Here is a 27265-nt window from a genome sequence, read left to right on the forward strand (position 1 = left end):
AGAGTACTAGCAGCAAAATGTAATCAAATGCAAAGTAAACAATGCAAAGGTGGATTTGTGACGATCATTTGTATTATTGGAATGAAGCCAATCCATTATTATTTAAGCAGCGTGTTCCAGACTGAACAATGTACTGGTTGGAATTCAAAGAGCTCTACAATAATCTCATCGGTATATTAAGTGCAAGCTCAACTGACTACATGATCAGTGTATATTGACATCTAGTGGCAGAGAAGAACGATGGTGCAAGATGAGATGAATTTGAAAGGATAAAATCATATACAGCCTGCAACATACAATGCAAAAGTAAAGAAGTCATCTTTTAATTGAGAAATTACCATTACATTTATGTTTTTCAAATGCTTGTATTTTTAAAACTGATATATAAACCATTTTGAAATCGTAGCACAAAAAACTAAAACTATCAATAATTGTTAATAAGTGACATTAATCTACTTGTTTCAGCGGTATTATGTTGCCTTAAAAAGGAATCACACCATAACCAAAACATAATTTCACAACAAATAAAATTTATTCAATTATATATTACAAATATGTACATGTCATGTAACAAGTAAATATTAAAATAGACATTTTTTAGAACTATTGTTCAAAAAAGGCATTATGTTGAAAAAATAGGTTTTGTTGTGATCTCACATTGAAACTGCAAAAGTTTTTTTTTTTTTTTTTTTTCCATTGGAAGCCACAACAGACTTTAATGTGCTCGAGACACAAATGGACGACACACGAGGAGTGAGGCCGCAAGAAGGGACTTAACACAAGGGCGCAAAATAAAAAGAAGAGCTGCAACACGTCAGTAAACCGCACAATTAAGTCCACATTAGAGCTGTTGGGGAAAAGGTACAAACAACGCAACGCATGCACAGCATTTAAATCGCCAAAGTCAAAAAACACCAGCTGTGACGTGGAACTCCAGATGAGGAAGGAAGAAACGGTAAGAACAAAAAAAAAAACAACGTAAGCAAACACGCGCTTAAGATTTTAAGCCAACGACAACGAGACCATCACGGACGAAGAGGACACTTGATATAAAAACCAACTTTGGTCCATTAAAACATGAGACGGAACAAGTTTACAATCAAAATATCTATTATTTTTTGTTTTTACAATTTTAAAACAATAATTACATGGCTATTTACAAATGCACATTTTTTATGTATAAAATAAGTTAAAAAAATTAAGAGCACAGTCTATACACAATGTATGAACACTCACTTTTAAAACAATTGAACTCGTCGTGGGACTCTGCTCGACGAGGAGCACCACCAGCAGGTGGTGGTGGTCCTCCACCCTCTGCTCCGCCCTGGCTTTTGGTCTCTGCTCCCTGGGCCCCGTCTGCGGGCTGGACCCCCCCCCCCCCCCACCGGGGCTCTCCTTGTCGTGGTCGGCGTGCCGGTTTCGGATCGCAAATTCGCAGTAGTCAAAATGTCCTTTTTCTCTGTTGCTCTTTTTCCTTTTCTTTTTACTCTCGCCTTATTTTAAGTGCTTCACATTTTTCTTTACTTTTCTTCGAACGTGCCGGTTCGCCTCAAAGGCTCATATCGGAGTGAGGTCAAAGTCGTCGTTGACCTCCACGAGTGGGATGTAGAACTCTGGGATCTCGAAGATGCTGGTGGACTTGTAGGTGGCGGGGTCCAGCTCCTGCAGCTTGAGCTGCCACTCCAGACGCTGCACGGCGTTCAGGGCCGCCGCCTCGTGCTGCTGCCGCATCAGGAGACACGTCTGTGTGGAAGCGAGAGAAGGGTCATCGTTTCACGCAACCAGACGTTTGTGACCAGCAAAAGCAACTAGCGGGCTTAAGGAGAGACGTGAAGCTGGACCCACTTGGTCTCCGAGCCTTGTTTGGTAAAATATGCTTAATTACGGTCAATAAAAAGTAGGGGTTGATAAAAAATTAAACTCTAACTCCAAACCATTAAACTCGTTAAAACAGTAATGTGCCAAATAAATAAGAAACATAAGAGGATAACCCGATAAAACGGGGGGGGGGGGATTGAAACTCGTTGAGCTCAGTTTATGAACACCATATGTACATACATATACATGTATATACACATGGGCCCCACCATTATTTGCTTAGGCAGTGTTTTCGGTTGTAGACGTTGCCAGGATTATCTACTTCTTTATTGAAAGCTTTTTTGGCTCAGTCACAACTCATCTGGAAGTTCAACACCACAGGTGGAAAGAAACGTAATATCCCCGTCAAAGAGGATGAAACATGTTCAAAAGGTCACCTTTTACTCTGTGCGTACTGGTTGAAAGCAGGCGGGCAAAAAAAACAATCACAGCGATCTCACCTTGAGTTTGTCAAACTTGTCATCGACGTCCTGTAACCAGGACATAAACTGCCTGGCGTTGAACCGGTCTCTGACTGACGTCTTGCCGTCGTCACTCTGTGAAACCAAACAAATGATATTTATTCCCATCCTCATCAAGAACGGACTGAAATAAATCTCTGCACCGACGTCCAGATGACGCCTACCTGGACGTCTTGAGGCATGTTGTACACTTCGGCGTCCAGTAAAACCGTGCAGGCACTGAATGGCAGGGTCTGATTGGCCAACGTTCTCGCTGCCCGGTAATGGACACGCAGGACTTCCTGTTCATTTGAAACAATCAGCTTTTCCTGAAGGGACAAAATAAATACAGTTTACCCCGACATGATGCAACTAGCGCTTCACTTGAGCAACGACAAGAGCCGACATACGCACCCTCTCAATGCTGTGTTGAAGCCGTAGCTTCATGCGGACCACCTCTTGTTGTTTGAACATCTCTTTCAGCTGCTCCGGTAATGATGGAGGTGGAGTTATCTGTTCAAACACACACCAATGTTTACATGCTTGTATCAAAGCACTGGGCACATATCAGTCAGAATAATAGGTTTATTATGTTAGTTGGGCTTCTTATTTGAACAACTTTTGACACACCCGAATAGCCTTGTGTGATTATTTAGCTCTTCTGGTTAGTTATGATTCGTGGCAGTGTGTTTAGCTCTTTATTTGCCTGACCAAAATGTGAGAAGAGGTGAAGAACTCACAGTTGGTATGCAGAGCTTGCTGAGTGGGTTTCCGTCTAAGAGGTAGGATCCGTTGAAGGTCACATATTCATCATAATACTGCGGCGGCTGTGGGGTGACGCTGCACAACACTTTGCGCTTCTCCTCGATCTTCCTCCGGATGTGCAGGAACTCGTAGTACGGGTTGGCCCGCTCCGTCTGATAGGGCTGGATCTCCTCCAGCTTCACAGAGTCAACGATGGCCGCCAGGGACTGCTGGCCTCTCTCCTTCTCCTGCTGGCTGGCGGAGAAGGGCTGCGAGCTCGCCGCTTTGGGCATCGGCATCTTCCTCTTGCGCGGGTGGGCGACGTGGACGTCTCCGTCCTCGTCCGCGGAGCGAACCTTCGACCTTGCCCCGGACGAATCGGAATCCCGATCTCCAGATTGCGGAGAGCAGCTCCCCGAGGCGCTGCATGTGCTGCTGCTGCTACTGTTGCAGCTGCTGCTGCTGCTGCTACTGCTGCTACCGCTACTGCTACTGCTGCCGCTGCTGCTGCTACTGCTGCTGCCATCTGTCTGAATTGCGGATTGGACGGCGCTTTGACTTTGCTCTTCTCCGGCTGAACAGGACTCTGGTTGCTCGTCAGCAGGCAGCGCCTCCATCGGCTCGCAGCCGGCATCTGCCGCCGACTCGGAGGAGCACTCGGCAGCCGCTCTGTCCTCGGCGGGGGGACACTCCGTTATGACGGAGACGGCCGCCTCGCCGTCGTTCTTCATCTCCGCGCTCTGCGGGGGGGCGGTCGTCTCTTCTGCCTTTTGTTCGGGGCTCGCGTCGCCCGACGACGCCGGAGGCGCGCCGTCCCTTTGCTCCGCCTCGCCGCCGGGACACGGAGCCTCGGGGTCGCTGGGAGGCCTCCAACTCTCGCCGTCTCGGTCACTCGCGTCTGTATCGTCTTGGGAACATTTGGACTCCGGGATTGTTTGGCCGAAGCCCGGCAGCGGCTCCCCTGATGCTGCGGCGGGAATGTACGCACTGGTAGAGGGGACGGGACTTCCTGCGCCCTCTGCTCTGAAGCCCTCCGTCTCCATTCGCTCTTCATCGGCTCCATCCGCACTCTCCAGAGGCTCATCTTGAAGGTCGGGAACATGTGTGGCACCCAGCTCGGTTTGCTGCGTGCTCTCCGCTGCAGAATCAGGGAGAGGTTCCCTCTGCTGGATGGTTTTAGTGTTGGCGATCTCCAGCAGCTCCGCTGAGAGACAGGCCGTAGGTGTCCATGGTTTATTTGAATCCTTGTTAGTGCGCTCTGCCCGGGAAGTCTCTGTTGGACACGGGATGTCCTTTTCAACAGGAGGATCGCAGAAAGGTGGAGCTTTCTGCTCCGGCGACTCCATTTGAGAGCTACAGTCCTCTGGAAGGTTCAGGCTTTTACTCGGAGGATCTTTGTTTACCGTTAGCGGCGTTAAAACTGCTGAAGGGTTCCCTGCTCGCCCTGCGGCCGAATCGCAAACTGAATTCACACATTGTGGTTGAGTGTTGAGGACCTCTTCCGTCTCCGCCGAGCTCTCTCGTGTTCCCGGCTCTTCGGCGGGCTGGCTGCATTTGGGCTGACTCTCAACGGCTTTAACTTCAGTCGACGAGTTGGCGTCCTCGTCCAGGATGGCCCGGAGGTAAGGGGACTCGTGCCTGCTGGGCAGCAGCGTCCGATTACTTTGCGGAACATCTGGAAGACTGTTGCAATCTTTATCGGGACCCAACGGCGACCTGGTGGCTTGAATGACGAGGGACGACTGGAGAAAGGCGGGCTGCGAGTCAGATGTCTCCAGGTTCATGTCGGAGTCGTACTCGACGTGTCGGGAGGTCAACGTGGTCGCCTGACACGAGTCCTCCGAGCTGGCGACAGAAACCAGGGACACCGACCTGGATATGAAGCCGCCGCGTTCGCTCTCCGGCCTGGGTGACCTGGTCAGACAGTTCTCCACCGCCGACATGACCTTTGCGCTGAGAGAAGGCAGACTCTTCCCGTCGAGCGACATCGTCCTCGGGCTGGCGCCGTCCTTCGGGTTCTTATCTCGGCCGTGGACGTCGGAGGCGTCGGAGCTCTTTGAGCGATTGAGCTCCTTATTCAGGCACAGATCGGACTTTGTCCGGTCCTTGGGCTTGGACTTCCCCGGATCCGCCAGAGGCCGCTGTTTAAGCCTCTCCCGCTCTTTTTGTTTGATTTTCTCCAGGTGCTTGCGATGCCACTGTTCAATCTCCTGGTCCTTCAGGCTGAGCATGCGCTCGAAGCTGGTCTGCATCAAGTCATCGTTCACGAGCCTCTTCTCTTTGGGCTTGGCGTCTCGTGTTACCAGCGAGGCTTTGGACTTGACTTTGTCCGCATCCGCGTCGTTGGTTTTGGGCTTGCTGTTTTTGGCCTGCTGGGAGCGGTCTTTGTGCCGCTCCTTGTCCTTGTGTTTATCGGAGTCTCGCTCGCGGTCTCGGCGGTCCTTCTCCGGTGTTCTCCCGAGGTCCTCCTTGGATTTTGAGGATAAAGACTTGACACTCTCTGACAAATAGCTCTTTTTCTCTTCTAAAAGTGATTTGAGATTGGAGCTCGAGGAAAGAGTCCCATCTTTTATTTTGTCTCTCTTTTTCCTGTCGCAGTCCTTTTCTTTTGAACGATCCGATCTACTATGATCCGTGGGCTTATCGAGTGGTCTGCCTTTCTTATCAGAGTTGGTGCGTTCCTTTTCCCTGTGATCCCCAGCGCTGTATTCTCGGTCCTGCCTATCAGACCGCTTGTCGAACTTATCTTTATTTTTCCTGCTGTCCTCGTGCTTTTTGGTTGTAGATAAAGATTTCAGCTTCTCATTCTCTTTGTAGTTTTTATCTGCAGGCGAGTGGGAAGAAATGGTTCCTGTTCTCTCTTTCTCCTTCCAGCGATCCACCGAGTTCTGAACTTCAGCTTTGTCAGCGTGCTCCGCTTTAACCTTCTTTTCCTTGTCGGGATGCCTCTTCTCCATTTTCTCTGAATCCTTCTCTTTTCCCGGGAACCTCTTGTCCGTTTTATCACGTGAGCCTTTTTCAGAGAGCTCCAGCTGTTCTTGATCAGCTGTGATCCCACTTATGGGTTTGTCTTCCGTCTCTTCTTTCATGCTGTTGCTCTGCAGCAAATCGTCAGGAATCCGCCCTGAGCCGAGGCAGTCCACTCTCTCGTCACGCTCGCTGGGCTTCGAGTCCTTTACCTTCTCCTCTTTAACAGCAGACTCCTTCCGCTCCTTTTTCACCGCCTTGTCTTTATCCCGCTCCTCTCTCGGCCTCTTCTCCTTGCCGGCCGGGTGTTTCTCCTTTGCGTTTCTCTCGTCCTTGGCGGGGGAGGCGTCGGCGGTCTTATGGAGTAAACTGTTGTCGTCACCGTCCTTTCTCGCTGGCAAATGGTCATCGGTTTCATCACTTTTAAAGAAATTCTCTTTCCAGAACTCTCGGTCAAACTCCAAATTCCTGTGGCCGTCTTTCCTGGGCTCCTTCTGGCGGTGGTGGCTGCGCTCTGCCTCGTATTCCCTCCGGTGTTTGTCTTTCTCCTTGTGTTTGAGCTTATGCTTCTTTACCACCTTGCCGTCCAAGTCGGTCTTCCGTAAGGCACCTTCAGAGCAGTCTACGCTGTTTCCTACGCTACCGTCTTTGTCGGGACTTAAGTGGCCATCGTCCCCGTCTCCACTGGAGTCCTTCTGCTGATGCTTGCTCTTCTCCTTGTGCTTACAGCCCTTGGTGCTGGAGCCTTCCGTGCAGTAGTCTGCCGGTGCATAGTGGTTGTATTTCACGCCGTCCACCGGACATGGGCTGTCACTGATGGAAATGCACATCTTAGTATTTTCCTGTTTGAGTGGCGTTTGTTTATCCGTCAGGCTGTGGTTCAGTTTTGGAGACTTGATGGACGACAAATGGAAGAGGTGGACGGATGAGTCATCTTTAGGACTGAAAGACATCTTGAACGAGTCTTCCTCCCTTCCCTTCTCTGTGCTCTCGGACACTGTTGCGAGAGAGAGGACCAACGTTTTGCTGTTCTCCTTTCCGTCCTCTTGGTTTTCCTTGTTCTTATTCTGGCTTTTGCTCTTCCTCTTGACTTTGCCCTTGTCTTTCTGCTCAGCATTTTCCTTTTTAGACCGTGGCTCTGCCGAGCAGGTGGGGGAACTCCTTTTCTCTGGAAGGCTCTCCATTTCGTCGCTGGAGGTATCAGAGCTGCAGTGCACACGGGAACCCTTCTGCTTTTTGGGCTTTGGGGTGGAATCCCCTTTTCCACCCGGCTTTCCTGCCACATGGTTCCTGTCTTTTTCCTCCTTCTCACGCTGCCGGAGTTCCCTGCGGAGAATGTGTCTGTCGTTCAGGGCTTTACTTAGATCCTCCTCTTCTTCCTCGTCCTTGAACTCATACTCGTCCAGCCCCGGAACGGACGATGATGCTTTCGTGACAGGTTTACCGTCAGAGTCTTTTTCGGTATCGGAGTCCTCCAAGTTGTCGTCTACACTGGATGGATTGACGGAGAGCAGGTCTTCCGATTCTGTAGTGATGACAAGAGCCACATTATAATACAAAACGTGACTTTAAAAAAGGTACAGTGAGGTCATCTCTAAAGCATTCTGCCGACCTGAAGAGGTGTCGTCTTGGTCCAACAGTGGCACCTCTCCCTTCAATAGCTTCTCCAGCTCCTGAGAGTCAGCGACATCCACAGGCCGCTCCCCGCGTTTGTTCGCCTGGAAGGCGTTCCCACCGTGGCGTAGCAGCAGTTTCACAATCTGTAGAAAACAAAACAACGGTGATTGAGACAGTTGAAGACAGAACATAGAAACAGGATGGTTGGAAGGAAAAACAGGGTCAAACCACACAGGCTGAAAGACTTAAGCTTTGAAGAATCGGGTCCTTTATAGAAACACAAAACAATTTTTAATACAGTCCTTTTTTAAAACATTATTTTAGCTTAGCTTATTGAGTTTTTTTTTAATGGTATGCACTTTTCAAGTAAGTTAGGGGACATCCAGTGTGTTTTTTACAGGAAAAACACACCGGATGTTTAATTTTGGATTCGGACAAAGCTCAATATGACGGGCCAACTAGATCTTCATTGTGGACAAATTTACCAATATGTCAGACAGTTATCAGAAGTTCCTGTGAAGTGCTTACATCTTTATGGCCGCTGCTAGAAGCATCGTGGAGGGGCGTGTCGTCATCCAGACCCTGCGTGTTTACTTCGGCACCTGCTGCTATTAAGACCTTGGCCACGTCGTAATAACCAAGATTACAGGCTTCGTGAAGAGGAGTCCAACCTGGTGAGGACACATAATAATTGATCAAAATAAAAGTCAAAAAGAAACTACACAAAGAAATGTGCACTAATCAGTTTTCATTGTCCCATCACGAGTTTGAATACGCAGCTGTTATTCAGCAGAAGTCAGCTTGATGCCATTAATAGCTACCATACAGACGCAAATAAAGTTGTTCGGCGAATGCCATGCAGGGCATTGTACCTGCAAAGTCTTTGACGTTGACGTCAGCTCCAAGGCTAATGAGCTCTTTAACTTGCTTGGCGTCGCCCCTGATGGCCGCCATGTGAAGGGGAGTCTCCCCTCGCTCGTTCCTCTTGTTGACTTTGTCCTTCTGACGAGATGAGGCGCTGCTGGGGACTTTCTTCTGCACAGGGGTTGTTTGTGAGGGGTGACTGGGAGTAGAGTCTGGAAACAGGCAGAGGGAGAAAAGGCCGGTTTGAGGTTAAAATAACTACCTGAGCAATAACACTAAAAGTCAAAATGCAAGACAAATCCATGTCTGAGATTTGGAAGGCAATAATACAAAAGGGACAATATATATATATATATATATATGAGACCAGCTAGATTGCTTAGTTCAGCCTAAAGCCAAGGCTAGCTTATTTTAGGATACCGCCCAGAAACCGTAATAAGAAAATGTCATAGCTAAACTAGCTTTATTTAAATTCAATTATTTTCTTTCCAGTTTAGCAGCTACACTGAACATGACATATTGCCCGAATGTGAAGCAACTTTGAATTATTAGAAAGCACATTGGTGAAAATGCTCATCCAACAATGAATCTACAGAACCATCTTGTAGATGGTGGTCAAGATGAGAGGGCAGGCACACTAACCTGGACTATTGGCAGTCATCTGCATTAGGAGCGCCATCTGTTTGCGCTCTGACAGAGGATACCCAAACAAAAGGTTGGGAGCCTGGGACTTCTTGCCCCCAGACTCCTTTTTTACCTTCTTCTTGTCTGGTACATCTTTTTCTGCAAAACAACAAAGAAAGATTTAAGGAAACCGTAACTCCAGCAGCATTTTCATTGTCGTAGTGACATTGCTTTCCTCTTTGCCGTGTATCTGTTGAGAATGCAGAGAAACGGATGACAAGCAGGAGGTTTAAAAATGAAGACAGTGTTCTCTTAAGCCAGCCTGGTGCCCCCCACACCCGTTATGCCGCTCGTTACTAAACAGACATGCGTGATCTGTAACAGCGGCAAATGTAGAGCGATAAAACACACACGTGCATGTGTGTTTAAAGCGGCTTTGTGGCGCAAAGTGGGTGACGTGACTTGGAGGACACGCGGGCTGAGGATCGGGCTGCAGCGTTTACCTGCGTACATCCTGCAGGGAGGCACTAATCTCTCTCCCCAGGTCTCACTCGATTGGCCTGGGTCTGAGTCATCTACAGTGCAAAGCAGAGAGGATGGTGAGGGGAGAGAGGAGGGAGGGGAGAGCAAGGGGAGAGGGGAGGGGGTGGAAGGGTGGGAAAGCACTGCATTAACGCTCACTCTCTCGCTCCCCCGCCCCGTTCACATGTCCTCAAATACAGACAAAGCACAAAGACTCGCACTCCACGCACAGATTATGTATGAGTCATGGCAACACAGGAGAGAAGATCCGACGTGGTCAGTGGATTCATTACTTCCTTTTTCCTACAGCTGCCCAACACAGGACCTGAGAGGAAAAGAAAAAGCCGGAAGGCCATGCCTCCCTCCGGCCTAGTTCAGCTTTATAACCCGCAGAACATAAATTAAACCTTGGGGGAAAACAAAATTGAGGGTTCTCGTGTGGTAGAATGACGCAGGACCACACATTGAAATGCTCTACAGAGCAGATGAAGGCAAACTCAGGACCGTAAAATGGTCTGTAAACACATTACTGTACTCCACTTGTAATGGCTGCACGATACACTAACCTACATTTAGTTCTCCAATCTAAACGTACAGTTAACAGAACAACACCGTACAATTATTTTTTAAGAGGTGTAAAAAAAAAAAAAATCAAGTGAACAGTGGATTTTTCTGGGACTCTTTCCTTCAGTGGTGGGTTAACTTACATTTGGTTCCCTTGGAATTTAAAGCACCCAGAAGGTGTATTTCGGATTAGGTTGACATAAACCAGCCGGAGCAACAGTAAAGCTCATTAATAGTTTATTGGATAGAGAAATAAAGCTAAATAGCAAGTTTGACCACAGCAGCAGGATTTACTGAATATATCACCTGCCCAATTCTTTACCTTAAAAAAGGAAACAGTACCGCTTATTAAGAACTGGCAGATAATTTAGTTTCATGTTGATGAAGGCTTAAGAGTCATAAGTCAAGTACCACGCAAACATAACTAGATTTATAACCATTGTCATCCATCAACTTCATCCACTAATCCTAGATATGTATCCTGATGCAAACAAGTGGAAAGCCTCTGAAGTAAAGATGATGCCTAAAGAAAACATTGCAACAACAGGCCATCGGGGGGCAGTGTGACGACATGGCAGCCAGCCAGCAGCATGGCTGTTGAAAGAGGAGCAGCAGCAGCAGGAGCAGCTCTTACCTGTGTCTGAGTCTCTCTCCTCGGTCCGGAGCGGACTGGCAGTGAAGGAGAGCTTGCGCTTCATGGAAGACTTGGCTTTCCCTTCCTTCCCCAGCAATTCACTCCGGTCCAGCTTCGGAGTTTTGGTGAAAGGGGACAACTTTTCTTTGCTCTGTCACAGGTGAGATGGGGATAAAAAAAAAACAAAGAAAAATCAGGCATTTCAAAGCACAGCAAAGGCGTCGGCACATTAGTGAGTGAGAGAGTGAGCGTGTGTAAACAAAACAGTTGTGACAGAAGATAAACTAAGGCGGTCCCATTTAAAACGCTTTGTAAGCTAGCGTAAGTGCACAATAACAGGGTTGTGTTTATTGTAAATGTAGTATTTCATATGAGACGAAAGATTCCTAAAACACAACCCTAGCATAAGAAAGTGTAGATGATTATATTACTGGCTCGATGTGGCGTTTCTGCAAGATATCATCTTGGTCCTGCAGGCAGCAGGTTTGCCTGCATGACTCAGTAAAATCCTATTCCAAAAGGCAGGGTCTCTGCCAGGGGAAGACTAACCGATCGGGATTGACTAGGTTTCTTTTGTTTACACACTGAATTGAAATACAAAAAGAGAAATAAGTATTTTTACCACATTTTCACAGCAGTGGAGTTGAATAATAACTATATGCTATTACATTAGTTACAACACAGAAAGGAAAATAAAAAGCCAGTGACATCTTGATGACTTTGCCTGTCTAACAAGACCAATAATTAAGTAATGCTTAATATTAATTTATATATATAAAATTACATCCATACACTGCCAGAAGCACACGCTTGTCTCACAGATTAAACAAATACTCCAGTTTCTGCCCTTACAAGAGTGATGGTCCCCACAGCAGACCTAAACTTTTCAGTTTCAGCACATTAGTGAGCTGCACTTTGGTGCAGTAAAATACATTTCCGGCAGGAGGAAAAATGTCTGCAGTGTGCTGCTTCTTTGATCTCAGCGAAGCAAGGGGCCAGCTGTGCAAAGCTGAAGTGTTTGGCAGTGATGAAAGTAGAGGGTTGAGATGAGAAACAGTTCTTCCTTCAAAATAAAAATCAGACATAAAATGTCTGCCATTTATGAAAAAATAGAACGTTTTTTTTGTACATGTTGCTAAATATTTATTTAAATGACTGCTAGATCAATTCCAACGCTGCACTGCACACCTGCGCCATTATATCAGCAATCGGCTGTTGGGCTGCCGGTGTCTGGTTAAATTTTATTTATTTTATTGTACTTGGGGGTGGGCTCTCATAAGCTTTTGCTTCAGTCCACTCCTTTTGAGCACCATGTGTACTGCTCAAATAAATAAATAAATAAAATAAAAATAAATAAATAAAACCCTAACCCAAAAAACAGGAGTATGGCGTAGCTCAGCGTTACAGCGAATGGGTGTTTTTACAAGTCTGGGTTGGATAACCTCAAGATCCACATGCAAATATTAAATTAAATATAGGGCTCTCCGTGAGAAAAAGCAAATCTGCTTTAGCTTTTTTGCATCTTGTAGCCCTCAATGCTAATATTGTTTAAAGCAATCTGCTATGGTTGCCGCCAAGTTCTCCATTGCAAAGATTGATTAAAGACAATTCAAAGTATTAAAATACAAATCAGGGGTTAGGGTGACTTGACATTCCAAACAGATCTAAATGAACAAGGTTTTGTTAAATACTGTGTTCAAGGCCAAAATTGAACTTCCATTTTTGTGCCAACAAGTTCTTAAAGCGATCCAAAAATGAAATGTTGTCTTCGTATCTAATGTTGTGCTAAAGATGCAACAAATGATAAGAAATTAACAAATTAAGTGGTCATATATTTCTCTTAAAATGGATGAAGGCAAAGTAAAAAGTATTTTATAGTGATTTTCTGGTGTGTTCTCAAACCCAAACACACCTTCTTCCCCGCCTGCTTATCCACCATGGCTGCATCTCTGTCGCTCCCAGGTTTGGCCATGGTGCGGCACCTGACTAGCTGTGACAGCTACAGCACAGCAAGATCATCATGCACCTGGAGACAGAAAAGAGCAGCATTGAGAAGCACGTTTGATATTTTCTTTCTACATTGCAAACGGCAAGAAAAAAAGGCTGTTTGAATACGGTTACAATTAGATTTTTCTCAAAGACTGTTCAAAGGCTAAGCTTCGAGACATAGTCTACTTCAGAGGAAACATGAGCCACGGAAAGAAAAATGGATTTGCGAAATGGATTACAGTCACGTGAAACAACAGCCACAAAGTGTAAGGATGTGCGTTAAGTGAAACAATGTTGCAATCCACAGAAAAAAAAGGCAGGCAACTACACAAGGCATCATGAATTCCAGCTTTATGTGCTCATAAGCTTCAGACAGGTAAACGCCCCCCACCAGCATGTTGTCATTACGCTGTTAGGCCCGCACCATGGCACGACACAAAGGCTAAGCTTTGGGACCCATTGCTACTGCAGGACATAAAACCCCTACATGGGATTCGTCATCACACCTAGGTGAGATTTCTCCCCAGCGTTTGCCCTACCATTATAAGAGGGCCTGTACCTGAGCCTCCTGTACTCCCTTGGTAACAGCTTGTGTGTTCGGGTCGCGAAGCATTTTGTGCTCTAAGAAACCCAACAGTTCACAAGACCTCCAATCGATTCCTTCAACAAACACGTGGTGTACAAACAGCAAACACCTCTGCCAGCTCGTAGCCACACGTGGCCTTCAATGTGGTCGTTAGCACACACACACAAGAATGAATGATTCATTTTTTTAAATATCAGGATATCTTAAAATAGCTTTTGTGGCTTTCAAATGTATTGATCTGATTAGTATTGTTGGAAGTTAATAAACACTGTTATATGGATTTCTATGGGCATGTGTACTGTGATGCTAGCTGGCAACATAGCCAGTGTATGAACTGAAACTTTCAATTCCTTGCTCCTAATGAGTGAATATCAATTATGCGGCTTGATTTATAGTTAGTTATTATTCTCTTTTTAGAGCGGCACCCCGTTATTTATTTATTTTGTGAATTATCTTGGTTTTGATCAATACTGATTATTGATGTCAATGATTTAATTTCACACTAGCTTTTAACCAAAACAATGCCCCTACATCATGCCCAACAATGGTCTATCAGTTTAACCAAGCTTCTGTGTGATGTGGTCTGCGTTAGCGTAGCGCCACGCGGAGCAGTCAATGGGGAGCCTGCAGTAAATAGGACACAGTTGAGCATGAGGCAGATAATGGCTCATGCTCATTCTATGTCAGTTATCTTGTCACATGAAGACTCCGGTTTTGAGTCACAAAAGCCATGTACTTTAGATTCTCTCTCTCTCTCTCTCTCTCTCTCTAAAACCTGCCGGGCTTCCAGCTGGCAGAAGCCATCAGTGATGAGAAAAAGAAAGCAATTCTTTCTCAATGAAAATCACATTCACACGGGGAAAGTACCTGTGGTGGAAGCCACCCCCGGCAAATTAATTGGTAACGCCTGGTCACGCCCCCGAAGTGAACTGAATCTGCCAATCCAAACCAGCTCTGCACCGCCACAATGCCGGCATCACATGCAGATGGCGTAGTGGACCCAAAACCTCTGCAATTAAATAAAAAAACTTTTTTTTTTTCTTCCCTGGGGTGATCAATTTGACCGTTTTGTAGTATAGTATCGATTGCATCTAGACACACAAGAGCCACTATCACGAGTGAAACAGCAACCTCAAAATGAATGGGACAGCCCCGTGACTCAATGTGCCCCCCGTTAAAACGTCACAAGCTACAAAAGGCACTAGCATGTTTTGGTTCTCTTTTTTTCCTTTTAGAATCAATCACACAGCAGGGCTTCTACATGGGGTGTCCCCCATAGGTAAAGAACACATTTTCCCAACAATTCAGACAGTTTGCAGACTAAAAATGTACCCGCCACATATCTTTATGTGCACCTCCTCAGGAGTAGCAATGGTTTTGCTATGCTAACTGGTATTAGTATATCCCCCAGTGATAATACTATCCATCTGCATACTAAAATATACTATTGTCTTTTTTTAAAACAAAAATATATTTTATAATTTGTTATTTGCTTTAATAAGATAATAAGAGCTCCCTTGCGATCTTCCTCTAGACAGGTGTTTGACATTGCAGCCACAAACGCATACACACAACATGCACGTCCGAACGTCATTTTATGTAAACTACATTAGGTATGTTGTATTGATGTGTTGTAGTGGAGCATGTTTACTTCAAAACTTCTTTGTACGGGTGAGTGTACGTCTGGTCATTTTCTCCAGTTTTAGAGAGAAAATGTATGCTATTGGATAGTCTATGTTTTATAGTTGAGAAAGTTCATATTCCAGAAGAGAAAATGTTTGTGATATTCAATTTTAACATTCTAAATGTATGAACACTGAATGATCCTAAGTGCATTATTGACAGGTATCGTATTCTGACAGAGAGGCGTGCTCCTCAGCTGAGGCCAGCTAGAGGTCCATCATTAGTCAGCAGTGTGCAGCAGCATCGTCATTCAGGCAGCCCGATGGTAGAATTGAGGAGCCCACGGTGACCACGCTGGTGTGAGGGGGGGGGGGCATTAAAGCGGTATAGACAGCGCCGGAACCAACAATGAAAATAAAACGCTGACAGCTTCAACCTCACCCAAAGCGAGGGCGTGACTATAACGACAGAGGTATTTGGGCCATTGCCTGTGTGGCGTTCTCATTTACTGCCACTTCATGAACAGCTTAGGGCCGAGTAAGCCAGTATGCCATTAACCTTGGGCCGTTTCAAGTTTAGATCCATCTCGGCAATGATAATTACTACGGCTCAAAGAGAATACTGCAGAGATTGGTTTTAAGGATGTTAATAATTAACCGTTTAACCGGCCATAAAAATTGATCGAATTTTTAAGCCCCTTTCATGAAATCACAACTTAACAGCCAGTGAGACACAGATATTTGGATTGTGTCCTGAGGAGTTGTAGCAATCACTCACCATAAATAAACTGAACTATACACCAATTGCAATGAAGCGTTCACAGCTATTAAGTCGCTGCTAACTTCACGCTGCCAGTCACATTCACGGCCCGCCACCGATCTTGCTATACACGGGCAGAAATAACGTATTCCAGGCAGAAACACTGCAGACAAGCTTGCAGATAAACTGGAGACTTGGAGAAAAGGGCGGCATGTGACCATGACTAGGTATGCCATATTGTGGCTGCCACGTCTGTCATTCATTTTCTCAACTAAGAAATACTATATTTAATATGTCACATTGAGCTCGAGGAAATTATAATGTAAAGATCAGACAAACAATAAACAGCATAGTTCAGCAAGTGCATATCAAATGCATTGCATACCTTTTTATCAGACTAAGCTTGGTAGCTCCATATTATACTTTCCTTGATCCAGGTCACAGAAACCAGATACTAATCTGTTTGCCATCTAGCAAAATTACTTTGACAGTTTAGTGGATGACCTGCACACGGTGGCTTCCGGCGCCGGAGGTCAATTTACTTTTCGGATTACAAGATTTAAAAATATAGTTTATAAAAACATCCTCTTCAAGCCGGGAGATGACAACTACTAGTTGTAAAAAACGTGTCAGTTCAGTCAGGGCAGGTAGATATTTAAAGACCTATATCTGCAAGATCCCAAGTAAAGCGTGCTGGCTGCACAGCCGATTCCTCCGAGGTCTCTGAATGTATTCATAACAGTGTTCCTGCTCTTTAACTCCACTGGTTCCTGACTAACAACAATAACATTTCCCTGTAGTGCTGCAGCATGTTGGCCCTGACAGCTGAGAGGCTGCTTCAGTGCATGCCCTTACGTGAGGGTGTGGTTATGTTTGAGGAGTTGGTGGGGGTGAGGAGGCTGGTGGTGAACTGTGTGGCGGTACGGCTATAGGGTAGACGAGGAGCAGTGTGTGACACACACACACGATCCACAGACTGCATGATGGGACACAGAGGGAAGAGAGCTAAGAATAGCATGAGGCCTGACACAAGGAGCGCACAGAATGCCGCCGCGACCAGCAGCAACATTACTCCATGACCATTCACGAGAACTGCCTGCTGTGAGCACTCACACACGCGCAGTCTCCCATGTGGCTACACACACACACACACACACACACACACACACACACACACACACACACACACACACACACACACACACACACACACACACACACACACACACACACACACAGAAAAAAACAAGCTTTAAATGCATCGCCGTATACAAAATGTTCTACACTAGTTGACAAAAACCAAAGTGAGCATTTAATAAAAAAAATCTGAATTCAAGATTTTCCAACAACAGGAAGGAAGGAAGGCAAATCCTGCAACCCACTCAAGGAGAAACACTACGGTTGCTGCGACGGCAAAAGAGACGGTCACGTGGTTGTGGTCCTGTGAGCCGCCAGGGTAAATGATGGGGGGAGGACTCTCTGAGCTGCGCATCCACTCCCAGCCAGTCTCCTCCACAGACTACCTAATGAATAGCAGGACAAAGCGAGACGCAAAAGGGCCGACTACTGAGACCCCAGGAGAAGGGCAGGGAGGCAACAATACCCAGCAGAGAGCCAGCCATCTTCAACGTGATCGCGCACAGACCAACAGCATACACGCCTCCTTTACAGACCAATTAATGTGCCTGCAATGTATAAACACTGCACGCGGCCGACGCCAGATCTGTTGTGTACCCTAGAAATGTCTAGTCCAATCATGTCCCCATTGACGACCCAAAAATAAGATAGAAATCCTGTTCAATATGGCAGTTTTCCAAATGACTATTTCAATTATTGAAAATTACAAATCGCCCATTAAATAAATATTTTCATATGAAAACAAAATATATTTGATCCGAGTTCATTCTCAACATCTTTTTAAAATGAGCATTAGTTTTGTGCCTGTTACTGAATAAGTAAGCAATTCTAAAACATTAGATAAAAGGCATGGCCTCTTGGGGGCTTTTAAGCATTTTATATTATTTTTAATTTATATTTAAAAAACACACTCATTTCATAAAATACCGGTTTCATTAATGAGAAAAATAAGTTAAATTCCAGCAAAACCCTATCAATAACATGTAAACCGGTCCAATTATCTTTGTTGATTGTGAAGTGCATAACATAAATTGCAGTACCCTATTCACATGCACAAAAACAAAATCACAAGTGACACTGGATGCTTCAAGACGTCTGTTCACCTCGCACTACCCTGACCCCAGACAGACGAGACCCACGCCTTGGTCTGGCCTTAGGCGGTTGTTTGGCGGCATCATTGAGCCAGCCATGTTCCTGGGAAGAGATTGAGAGCTCTGGTTCAACCAAAAGCATGCGTTACAGTGGAGTGGATGAATGGACAGATACAAGACAACCGCTACCAAAATTACCCAGAAGCTCTTGGTTTTATCATGGCACCAGTACCAGATGGATGAAATTTGGCAGACAAAATTAAACCACCAGCTAAAACTGTCAAAATGGTCACTTGATGAAGACCTGTTGACACACAAAATGGTTAGTTTTCTGTTCAATCTACTTCCATTGAACCAACGATACGCCATATTTGTTTGGCCAAAGTACTTTTGGGACACCACATTATCTGGCTTAAATCATAATAATCCAGGCGTTAAGCTCTTGTAGGACTCAGAAATAATGCACTTTGTGTCCTAAATTTGTATTCTTATGTAAGATTGAGTGCTGAACTGTTTACAACCTTAGCAACCACTTAAAAGCTTCAATGAAAAAAACAGGAATAGCCTTACAGGGAAAGGCACAGGACACAAATCAGAAAGACTCATGAAATAGCCTAATGTTTGTACTTGAAAGGCGTAAATGGGGTTAAGTTTACTGGCAGGAGGCTCGACCAACTGAAACACGCTAATTAAAATCGGTCCGAGAGTCAGAGGGCCTTAAGAAGGCTGCCTCCACAGCGCTGAATGTGGGTTAATGATCAGATATCCAAGCAGTGGACAAGAACAATGCAGCCTTTACTGCCGATTATGGGTTAAAAAGGAGGGGGGGACGGGACGGATTAGAGCAAAGGTTGAGACCAAGGCGTTGGCTTGTTCCTACCACAGCAGCAAGCTCACATGACTGGACGAAACACAGAGGAACCGTTTCTGTCAAACTTTAAAAAGGAAGGTCAATCTCACAGCAGGAATTTAAAAACAGGAATTAAAAAAAAAAAACTAATAACCATAGATGACATTCTTTCTAAAACAAAATGCTGGTTCCATATCTTTCACAGCTAGCAAAATAATAAAACGCATATGACTGAAAATAAAACATCTGACAGGGTATCATAACCTCAAGGTGCCCCAAAACTACTGGGTTGAATATGAGCTATGAACTAGCAGGCACCAGTCAAAAAAATTAACCGTGGCGGGAGATGCTGTTAGTTCTCGCTATAGCATTTAAGAGATGACTCAATCTACACCTGCCACCTCCTATTAAGCTTGAAGAGATGTTGATCAGATCACAGGGATGACACATGGCTGCCGAGCTGTGCTGAAACCACAGCTCTCGAGTGCCAGAGAAGGCCAACTTGCTACGGTTGACACAGCATCCCTTTGTTTAAACTAGAAGGAGTAAATAGACTGCAAAGTAGTTATCAACAGTAATGCGACATAAAGATTAATAGTCGTGTTCATTTCACCGTTGGGGCTCAAGATGATTCAGACAAACCGGTCATACTCTTTACAAAGGACTCGTCTCTGATCTACTACTTTATTGGGCACGTTAATATTTTTTAAATGAATACACTAGGTTCTTGCTGCACAATGCTATACTGACCAAAAAGATGATTTGCCAATGACCAGCATATAATCAATACTAGGCGAAGAAAAACATTTTAAACATAAATATACAATACCAATTCATTAATCGCCGTTCATCAGTAAGAAAAGCCAACAGTCCAAGTGTCAAAGGCAACCAACTTAAAAACGAAAAAGGTTGACAACTAGGTATATAAATATTCACATATGTTCTTTGCATATTTGAGCGGGATACGCCCTGGGCAGCTGTTTTTCTGACAGTGTCAATGGCCGTGGTAGATTTTGTTTATTGTATCTGTGTATTGTGATATTACTTCAAACTTAATCTTACGATGCTTCAACTACTGCAACATTGCGGAATATCACTAACCAAGTTTTCTTGACAGCAGTGTTTCACTTACTTCAAGAGGTGGGGGGCGGGGATAATAGTCGTAATAATAAATAAAATAGTAAAATAGTAGGTAATAATTCAACTTTTGGAAGTTGAGAAAGTAACATACAGTATTTCTATAATCAGGGCTGGATCAGAACGAGCATAATCATATGGGGTCTCTTTGTATTGATTTAGATTCTCTAGTAAAAACATAAAGACATAAAAAGATACGGTCATTCCTCCAGTTCACAGAAACTCAGCCTTTGAATGCTGTGAATATTTGTTGCACAATTAATGATAGCACTTTGTATATTAGATAAGTATAATTTAGTATAGTTTAAAATTAGTTCAACTGCTATTGATTATTAATGCCAACAAACCAACTCCGGTCTAAATATCCTTCAACAAATAAATAAACAACATACTAACCAATGCACTTAAGGGGAGGGCTTTTAATGGGACACAACTGTAGCTGCACTTTGTTTTTCTAAAGCGTACAATTGCAAACTGCTTGACTCTTTATCAAAGCACCGAGCTCAAGTTTTGTTTCAACATTAAGGGTCTCACATGTTTCTTGAGTTGGACAGAAGGAAAGCAGCTAGTGGCGGCAGCAGTAGAATAAACCAGGGGTTACAAAGAAGCCACGGCCTGTTGCCAATGCTACCCATGCTAGCTGAGGCAAACCCTAACGAAAGCAAACAGAAGTTAGTGATCAGAAAATTAATTATTTATGGTTAGCAGTGGTGTGTTTAAGTTTAGGTTTGAGTTTGAGTTTACGTAAAAAGAAACGAGCACAGACACGCTTAGCATCAACATGAGTAGTAAACCTTTGAGTGAAGGGTGCAACAAATCCCGTGAAAAAAAAAAATGCAAAAACTAATTCAATTATTTTGCAACAAGCGGGTCCTTGTCCCTCACAAAACATGGTGCCTGAGAGCCAGAGTAAACAGGATATGATCACTTTCTTTGGCATCGGTCAAGTGAAAGCATCCAGAAAAGAGGAATGCTACCACATGCCCATTGTCAAAGTGCCTTCCAGACTCCCTGACTGTCAAGAGCAAGGCACACCTTTATTTTCTTAAGCTTATTCACAAAAAAGAAATATTACACTGTGACAATAAAAAAAATATAGAACACTGCAATATTAAAAACCATGTTTTCCATTCCTTCCCTTTGCAGTGTCACGGTGTACCCTGCAGGAAGGTCACCGTTTCTCAAATTGTCGGTCTCAAAAAAGAAAAAAGAAAAAGTAAAACCACACAAGGTGGATTATCTGATACAGCACTCATACGCTAGACACATTCAGCTGATGGTAAGGACTGGCACATGGGTAATCAGGAGGCGCTACCCACTTTACATAAATACACACACAGACACACACTCGCTAGCCTTCTCAAAACGCAGATATGTGCCGAATAGAACCAACTGCACATGCTGCGCTTGAGGCACTTCATCTCTTCTTTCACGGTCTCATTTGAACAGCAAAAATATAATTCAAAAATTGAAACGAAAGCAATGCAGCGCAGGATTTTAAGCTGTCTAAAATGAAGGAATCGAATTATGTCTGCATACAGCTCTTATTTATTTCTTATTCATTGAAACATATTATATATCAACGAGGAAGAATGAGCAGGAAAAAAAACCCGTTTTTTTGGGGGGGGGGGGGTTCCTTAAGAGACTGTATTGTTGGGATCAGTCAAAAAAAAAAAAGAAAAAAAGAGAGGAATGGCATTTATTGTACGTTAAAGGCCAATAATGATGGAGTCCGGCTCCATAACAGGCGTGTGGTGTTGATGAAGTGCTGTAAAGTGGCAGTGGGAACAGACCTGGAAGACAAAATATTGGTCCAAACATCTCACGTGCATCCCGGTTACGCCTCTCTCATGCAAAAGGTCAACTTTACAAATCAACTTAAGGAGAACTAACCATTTTCTAAATATACATTTTTCTCTTCTTACTGTACGGAATCTAATACCTAAAGTTCTGAGATCTGATTTTTATACCAGTGCCTTTAGAAAAACAGCTGTGGTCAACTAAACCTGTATGGAATTGATAGGATTGCAATAATCATTTTATGGCCTGTCTCAGTTTAAACCACTTGTAAAACATGAACAAATGCGTAGAGAGCAATGGCTTTTTTGAATAGCTTGGTGTCGTAAAAACTCAAGTCACACCAATTCCTCATAGGAGGAAATCTGCAATTCACTACTAAAGACACAATTATATCTTTGTTCCAGGTAGTATAATGATTAGTGTATAGGAAAACACTTTCCATTGCACTGATGTGCATAAATACCCATTCACCTCCCCCTCATTGTGAAGGTCACTTAGCTACCAGGCCAACTATTCCTTTTACTCAATATACCATCCTAAAATGGGTCATGAAAAACAAGTTTGACAGACATATCCATCAATCTGCTGAGGTATGCAACAAAGTAGTGTTGTGCAATAAAAATAAGCTGCCAAAGAGCATTGTGTCTTATATTTCCAGCCTGAAAAGACAACTCCTGAAGCAGAACACATGGAGATTCTATATCTCCTTACATAATTGTTTGTGCTTAAGAGAACCCTGTGCAATAGCCTATTCCTAACCAAGAGGCTTGAAGTGTATTTGCATGGGCTGAATCTCTTAATAGATCTAATGTATTCTCAATAGGCATCTGTGTTGCCTTTTTACACAAAGTACCTCTCTGTTCATATGAACATTTACCTGGACTGCAAGTGTAAAACTGAACGTGACTGCAGACTCTCCCTTCATGTGATTTGGCCATAACCGGACTAAACTCACATCTTTTAAGCAGCCAAACCTCGCATTCAACATGTAAGAGAGATATCAGATGATGAATGTTGGAACTGAATGTTGCAAAGATAAGCCAAGACAATAAAATTGCCAAACTAACTAAATTGACTTCCTGGCTGAATGTCAAAACTCTTCAGACTACCACAATTTTCCATTAATATACAAATCATTTCATTCTGTCCATTTTTCCTATTATTAGCCAGTTGGTTAGTGAGCATTAAACACATCCTTAAATAGCAATGTTGCAGTAGTTGAAGCATCTTAAGATGCAGTTTGAAGTAATATCATACTAAGATACAATAAACAAGTTACCACGGCCATTAACAATGAAAAAAAATCAGCTGACCAGGAAGTATGTACCGATCCTGCTGAAATATGCTAATTAGTCAAAGAACATGAATGGATATCCGTATACCTAGTTGTCAATGGAAACCTTTTTGAAGAGCCAACAGATATCAGAAACAGCTTGGCAAGCACAGCCCTGTATACGCGATTAAGAAAGGAAAAATAAACATGACACTGCGATTCCAATTTGAGGCTTAGCAAAGTTAATATGACCGTCCAATAGCAGACAATAAAATACCCTTAATCTGCGTAAAATATTTCCCCAACAGAGAAAGTGTGATACATACATGGACGCAAGATGTTTGGGAATACTAGTCTGATTTAAAAGGTAAAATGTCCTTAAAACGTTTAAGCCAAAAGTCATCCCATACTTTCTTTTCACTGTATTCTGAAGGGTGCCACTGACAAACAGCATAAGCTGGCAGCTGATCTTTAAAGCATAATGATCCATTATACACGCATGAATGAGGCAAGAAAGAGTAAAAGGTACTTCGGTACAGATGCCAGTAACGATGTTGCAGACACTTAATTCCATGAATGACTGGATCTTAGCAGTCAAGACGTATCTTTGATTCATCACCCTGCCGAAACAAACCAGCCATGATAACAGAGCAAATACTAGTGGTTAATACCACGTTGACAACAATTTACTTGCTGACCTTGTTGTCTTGAATATGCATTTAAATTCTGCATTTTGTAATGCGAGTACAGCCAGAGCATGCTACTTTTTAAGCGCTTTGCGAGCTGCATGTGCAGCAGACTAATAATAAGCCCTACAGAGCGGACATTCAAAATGGGATGTTTGTGGCTTTGAGGAGGATAATTGACATCAAGAAGAAATACTTTCCCTTTCCTATCTATGCTAATTTTGGTCTGCAAAAATGTCCACAAAGAAACCGTAAAGAGTAAACCAATAAAAGCATAAATACTGCTCTCCAATATGACTGTGAACGCACCGATCTACGAGTGGGAGAAAACAACGAAACCGAGGGGGAAAAGAACGAGTCATCTAATAAAACTTTGATTTGAAGTTTTGTGAGAGGGAGCTAGCAAACAGAGTAGATTTGAAAAAAATAACTTTGTTATTTTCACCATTGTAAAGTTTGTTAAGTTTTGAACTTGTTTAGTGGGTTGGAAATACAGAGGAAGGTGTAAGTATTCAACGGGACCCGTTTTCATGGACAAGTACAAGAATACCACGTCACGTGCTAAATCAGTGAATAGGACATGGGTCTGTTGTTGGAGGTTCGGTTACAAAACGTATAATGTACACCAAAAGAAAAATGTGAAGCTTTTCTATCCTCCATTATTTAAATTATGGTTAAATTGAACCTAATAGTTCCTCCTTTCTGCTTTACGGTGTGATAGGCAGCCCTGCAATCCTCAAAATATATTGAATGAATATAATAATAAATGGGCATGTACATTATCTAGTTATGTTGCCCTCAATCACCATTTCTTGCTAATAATGCTTTAGTAAAAATGAAGCACACATTCAGCTATATTCCAAGTAGTGTTCAGCAAAAGAAAGCATAATGTTCCCCTTGTGATCACGAAATTAAAAACTAATGTTGTGGTAAAATGTGCTTTTAAAGCCTTAACATCTGCAACCCCTTTTGTATTCCTGGTAACACTTGGCATCCTTGAACGTTTTTAAGGGCTGCCTCTTGCTTTGCCTTACAATTCAAATATTGGTTTTACATCTGAAAATGTTCAGTACTTTAATATGTATACACACATGATACAATACAATTCAAGTCTTTTTCTTGTGCGTTTTAAATGTAAAAAGCTCGACGCATTTGGGGGTTTTAAATGTGGTCGCCGCATGGACAGCCATCGAAAAACAGGCAGCTTTTGTATCAGGCAACACACCCCCAAGATGTCACAGTCATATTCTAGAAGGCGGTAGCTCCTGGTTATCAAGCTATGCTAGTTCCTTTTATGTAACGGCAAAAACATAACCTACGTAACGATAGATTTATAATAGTAATTATCCCACTAACTGCGCTGGGGGGTGAACAAACTGGGGCGTTTGTTCGTATCGTTGCAGACAACAACACCCACCGCACGGTAATGTGTTTCTTGTTCTTGCGCCCAACGCACAGCCTGCAATATGTTGTGCGCTTAAATGTTCAACTGAACTGCGGTGAGTAAACACAACCGGCCACGGTTCCAATGACGTTACGTCGTGAAATGCCTTTCCACATGTGTACCGTCACTATGCGGCCAGTTTAAGTGATATCCACGTTCCATGTTTTACTGGTAATATTAGACAAGAGGGCATACGACAGCCCGAGACAAAAGCCCACCGCAGCCCCTCCGCTGCCCTCACAACGCCCCCCCTCCCCGGCGCTCGATCTAGCTAGCTAGCTGGTTTCCAGCCCGACACAGTCTCGCTGGCTGGGGGCTAACCCTGCTCACTGTGCTTCGCCCCGACATTTTCCTATCGGCTTTATGTCTTCCCGCTTCAAGGGGGAAGCGAGTTTCTAGACGCAGAAAAGGGTGGATTTCCAGTTGACGAAGTATTCAATGTGTGTAACGCACGTGGCACATACGCTGTACCAAGCCCCACGCAGACACATAACGTTCATTTTTAGCACGCAGTTAACTTCACGTTAGCTTACCGTTAGCACGCTCGCTGTAGCCAGATGGCTAACGTTGACTAACGTTTGGATTTTTAGCCCCCCCTCCTTTTAGTCCAAGGCAACCAAACCTTGTGTTGCGCTTACCTTCAAACCGGTTCGCACGTATCCCACTGACTCATTCGGGTCCTGGTGTTAGTGAACGTTAAGCAATATAAACTGTTATTTCCTAAATATCTGTCCTTAACCGTAGCCTACGACAGTGTGACGTTCATCGCTGGTTTTGAAAACATCCCAGCCGTTCGTCGCCGTCCTCTCCGAGAAGAGCCCTGCAAAACACGCGAGCGTCGTCTTCATTGGCCAACGAGAGTCACGTGACTGCGTGAGCCTCGCAGAGCTTAAGAAGTCCCCCGTCTGCTGGATAGACTATAGATGGGTATGTTTGGAAGCGATTAAACTCGTTTTGTCGATGCTGTGAGTAAGTCCGCACCTTATACTGTTGAGAACATTCTCCGTCGTTGTCACTTTTTTCAGCTAGTGGCGTGTATGGCGTCTGTGGATGCTTAGATTTGCCATTTAAGCTAATATGAGAGGGAGAACAGCAATGGGCGCTTGACGTCATCTTTTCCGCTGCCGTGTTGCGGTTAGTGGGAACTTTCTCGAAGATCACGCCGGAGGTTAACTGAGGAATGGCCGCACATCTTAATCTCGTGAGCATGGCGTCGTAATGTTGGTGTCGATGTAATTCATAAGCCGACTTCGTGAAATCGCCCCGTTTTATAGATCGCCAACGCATTGCATAGACTTGGTTGCGCAGTGATATTTGCATCATGGTGCACGTTATGCGCATGCGTCATGCCGCACAGTATTATATGTTGCGGAGCAGGTTTGAAAGGCGCAAGAGGAAACCGGAGTGGGGGAGGGCCACCGGCTAGACACGAAAAACGCCACCGGGGCAAGATGGAAATGTCAGGAGCAGTTGTAGGAAAAGGGCTGTGTAGGGAATTATAAAAGCTTTACCGGATTAACTTTAAATATATGTGGAATTCATGAATAATTTGACATTGCTATAATTACATTTGGTGCTCATGTAGGATACCAGCAGCGATTAGATTAAGGAGTAAAGTCATTTTTTGTAATGAAGTAGTTTTTTTCCAATTAATCATATGCACATTTTACTTGTAGACATAATCATTTAAAGATTTATCTAATTTAGTTGGGATTAGTGATATTAAATACAAGTCATCTTTTTCAAACTTGGGAGATTCAGAAATGGCATTCGTTAGCTTTAAATGGATTTCAAAAAGCCCATCTGATTTGTATTCAGTAAAATGAATATGAATAACTTAATGTTATCTTTGACACTGCCTTGAGAATTCTGACAAACACATCTGGATGTTTTGCTTTTTTCAGTTTAGGTGAATGGACTTGTTTGCAAGAATTTAATGCTACAATTGCACTTGACATGTGTAGGACTCTTAAAGGAATTTGAATACTGTATGCTCAGTTGTCAAGTGAAACCCTTACGAGCTTGTTTGAGAAAGC

General features: G+C 43.9%; 1 protein-coding gene across 2 annotated transcripts; it reads right to left on the bottom strand.

The window, feature by feature from the left end:
• Window positions 1-510: 510 nt before the first annotated feature.
• ankrd12 (ankyrin repeat domain 12) lies at window positions 511-26262 on the bottom strand. 2 transcript variants are annotated; one of them, XM_037457118.2, is made up of 13 exons: window positions 25868-26262; window positions 12767-12880; window positions 10855-11005; window positions 9638-9709; window positions 9153-9293; window positions 8519-8722; window positions 8175-8317; window positions 7642-7789; window positions 3059-7554; window positions 2733-2831; window positions 2504-2647; window positions 2319-2414; window positions 511-1743 (listed from the first exon to the last, which is right to left on the bottom strand). In XM_037457118.2, exons 2-13 carry the CDS (start codon window positions 12824-12826, stop codon window positions 1558-1560), a joined length of 5940 nt encoding a protein of 1979 aa, XP_037313015.2. In that variant the 5' UTR covers window positions 12827-12880; window positions 25868-26262; the 3' UTR covers window positions 511-1557. The 2 variants fall into 2 exon arrangements, with proteins under 2 accessions (XP_037313015.2, XP_037313016.2); XM_037457119.2 differs by lacking the exon at window positions 9638-9709.
• Between the last annotated feature and the right edge of the window lie 1003 nt (window positions 26263-27265).

The sequence above is a fragment of the Pungitius pungitius genome, chromosome 15, assembly GCF_949316345.1.
Source record: "Pungitius pungitius chromosome 15, fPunPun2.1, whole genome shotgun sequence".
Lineage (NCBI taxonomy): Eukaryota > Metazoa > Chordata > Actinopteri > Perciformes > Gasterosteidae > Pungitius > Pungitius pungitius.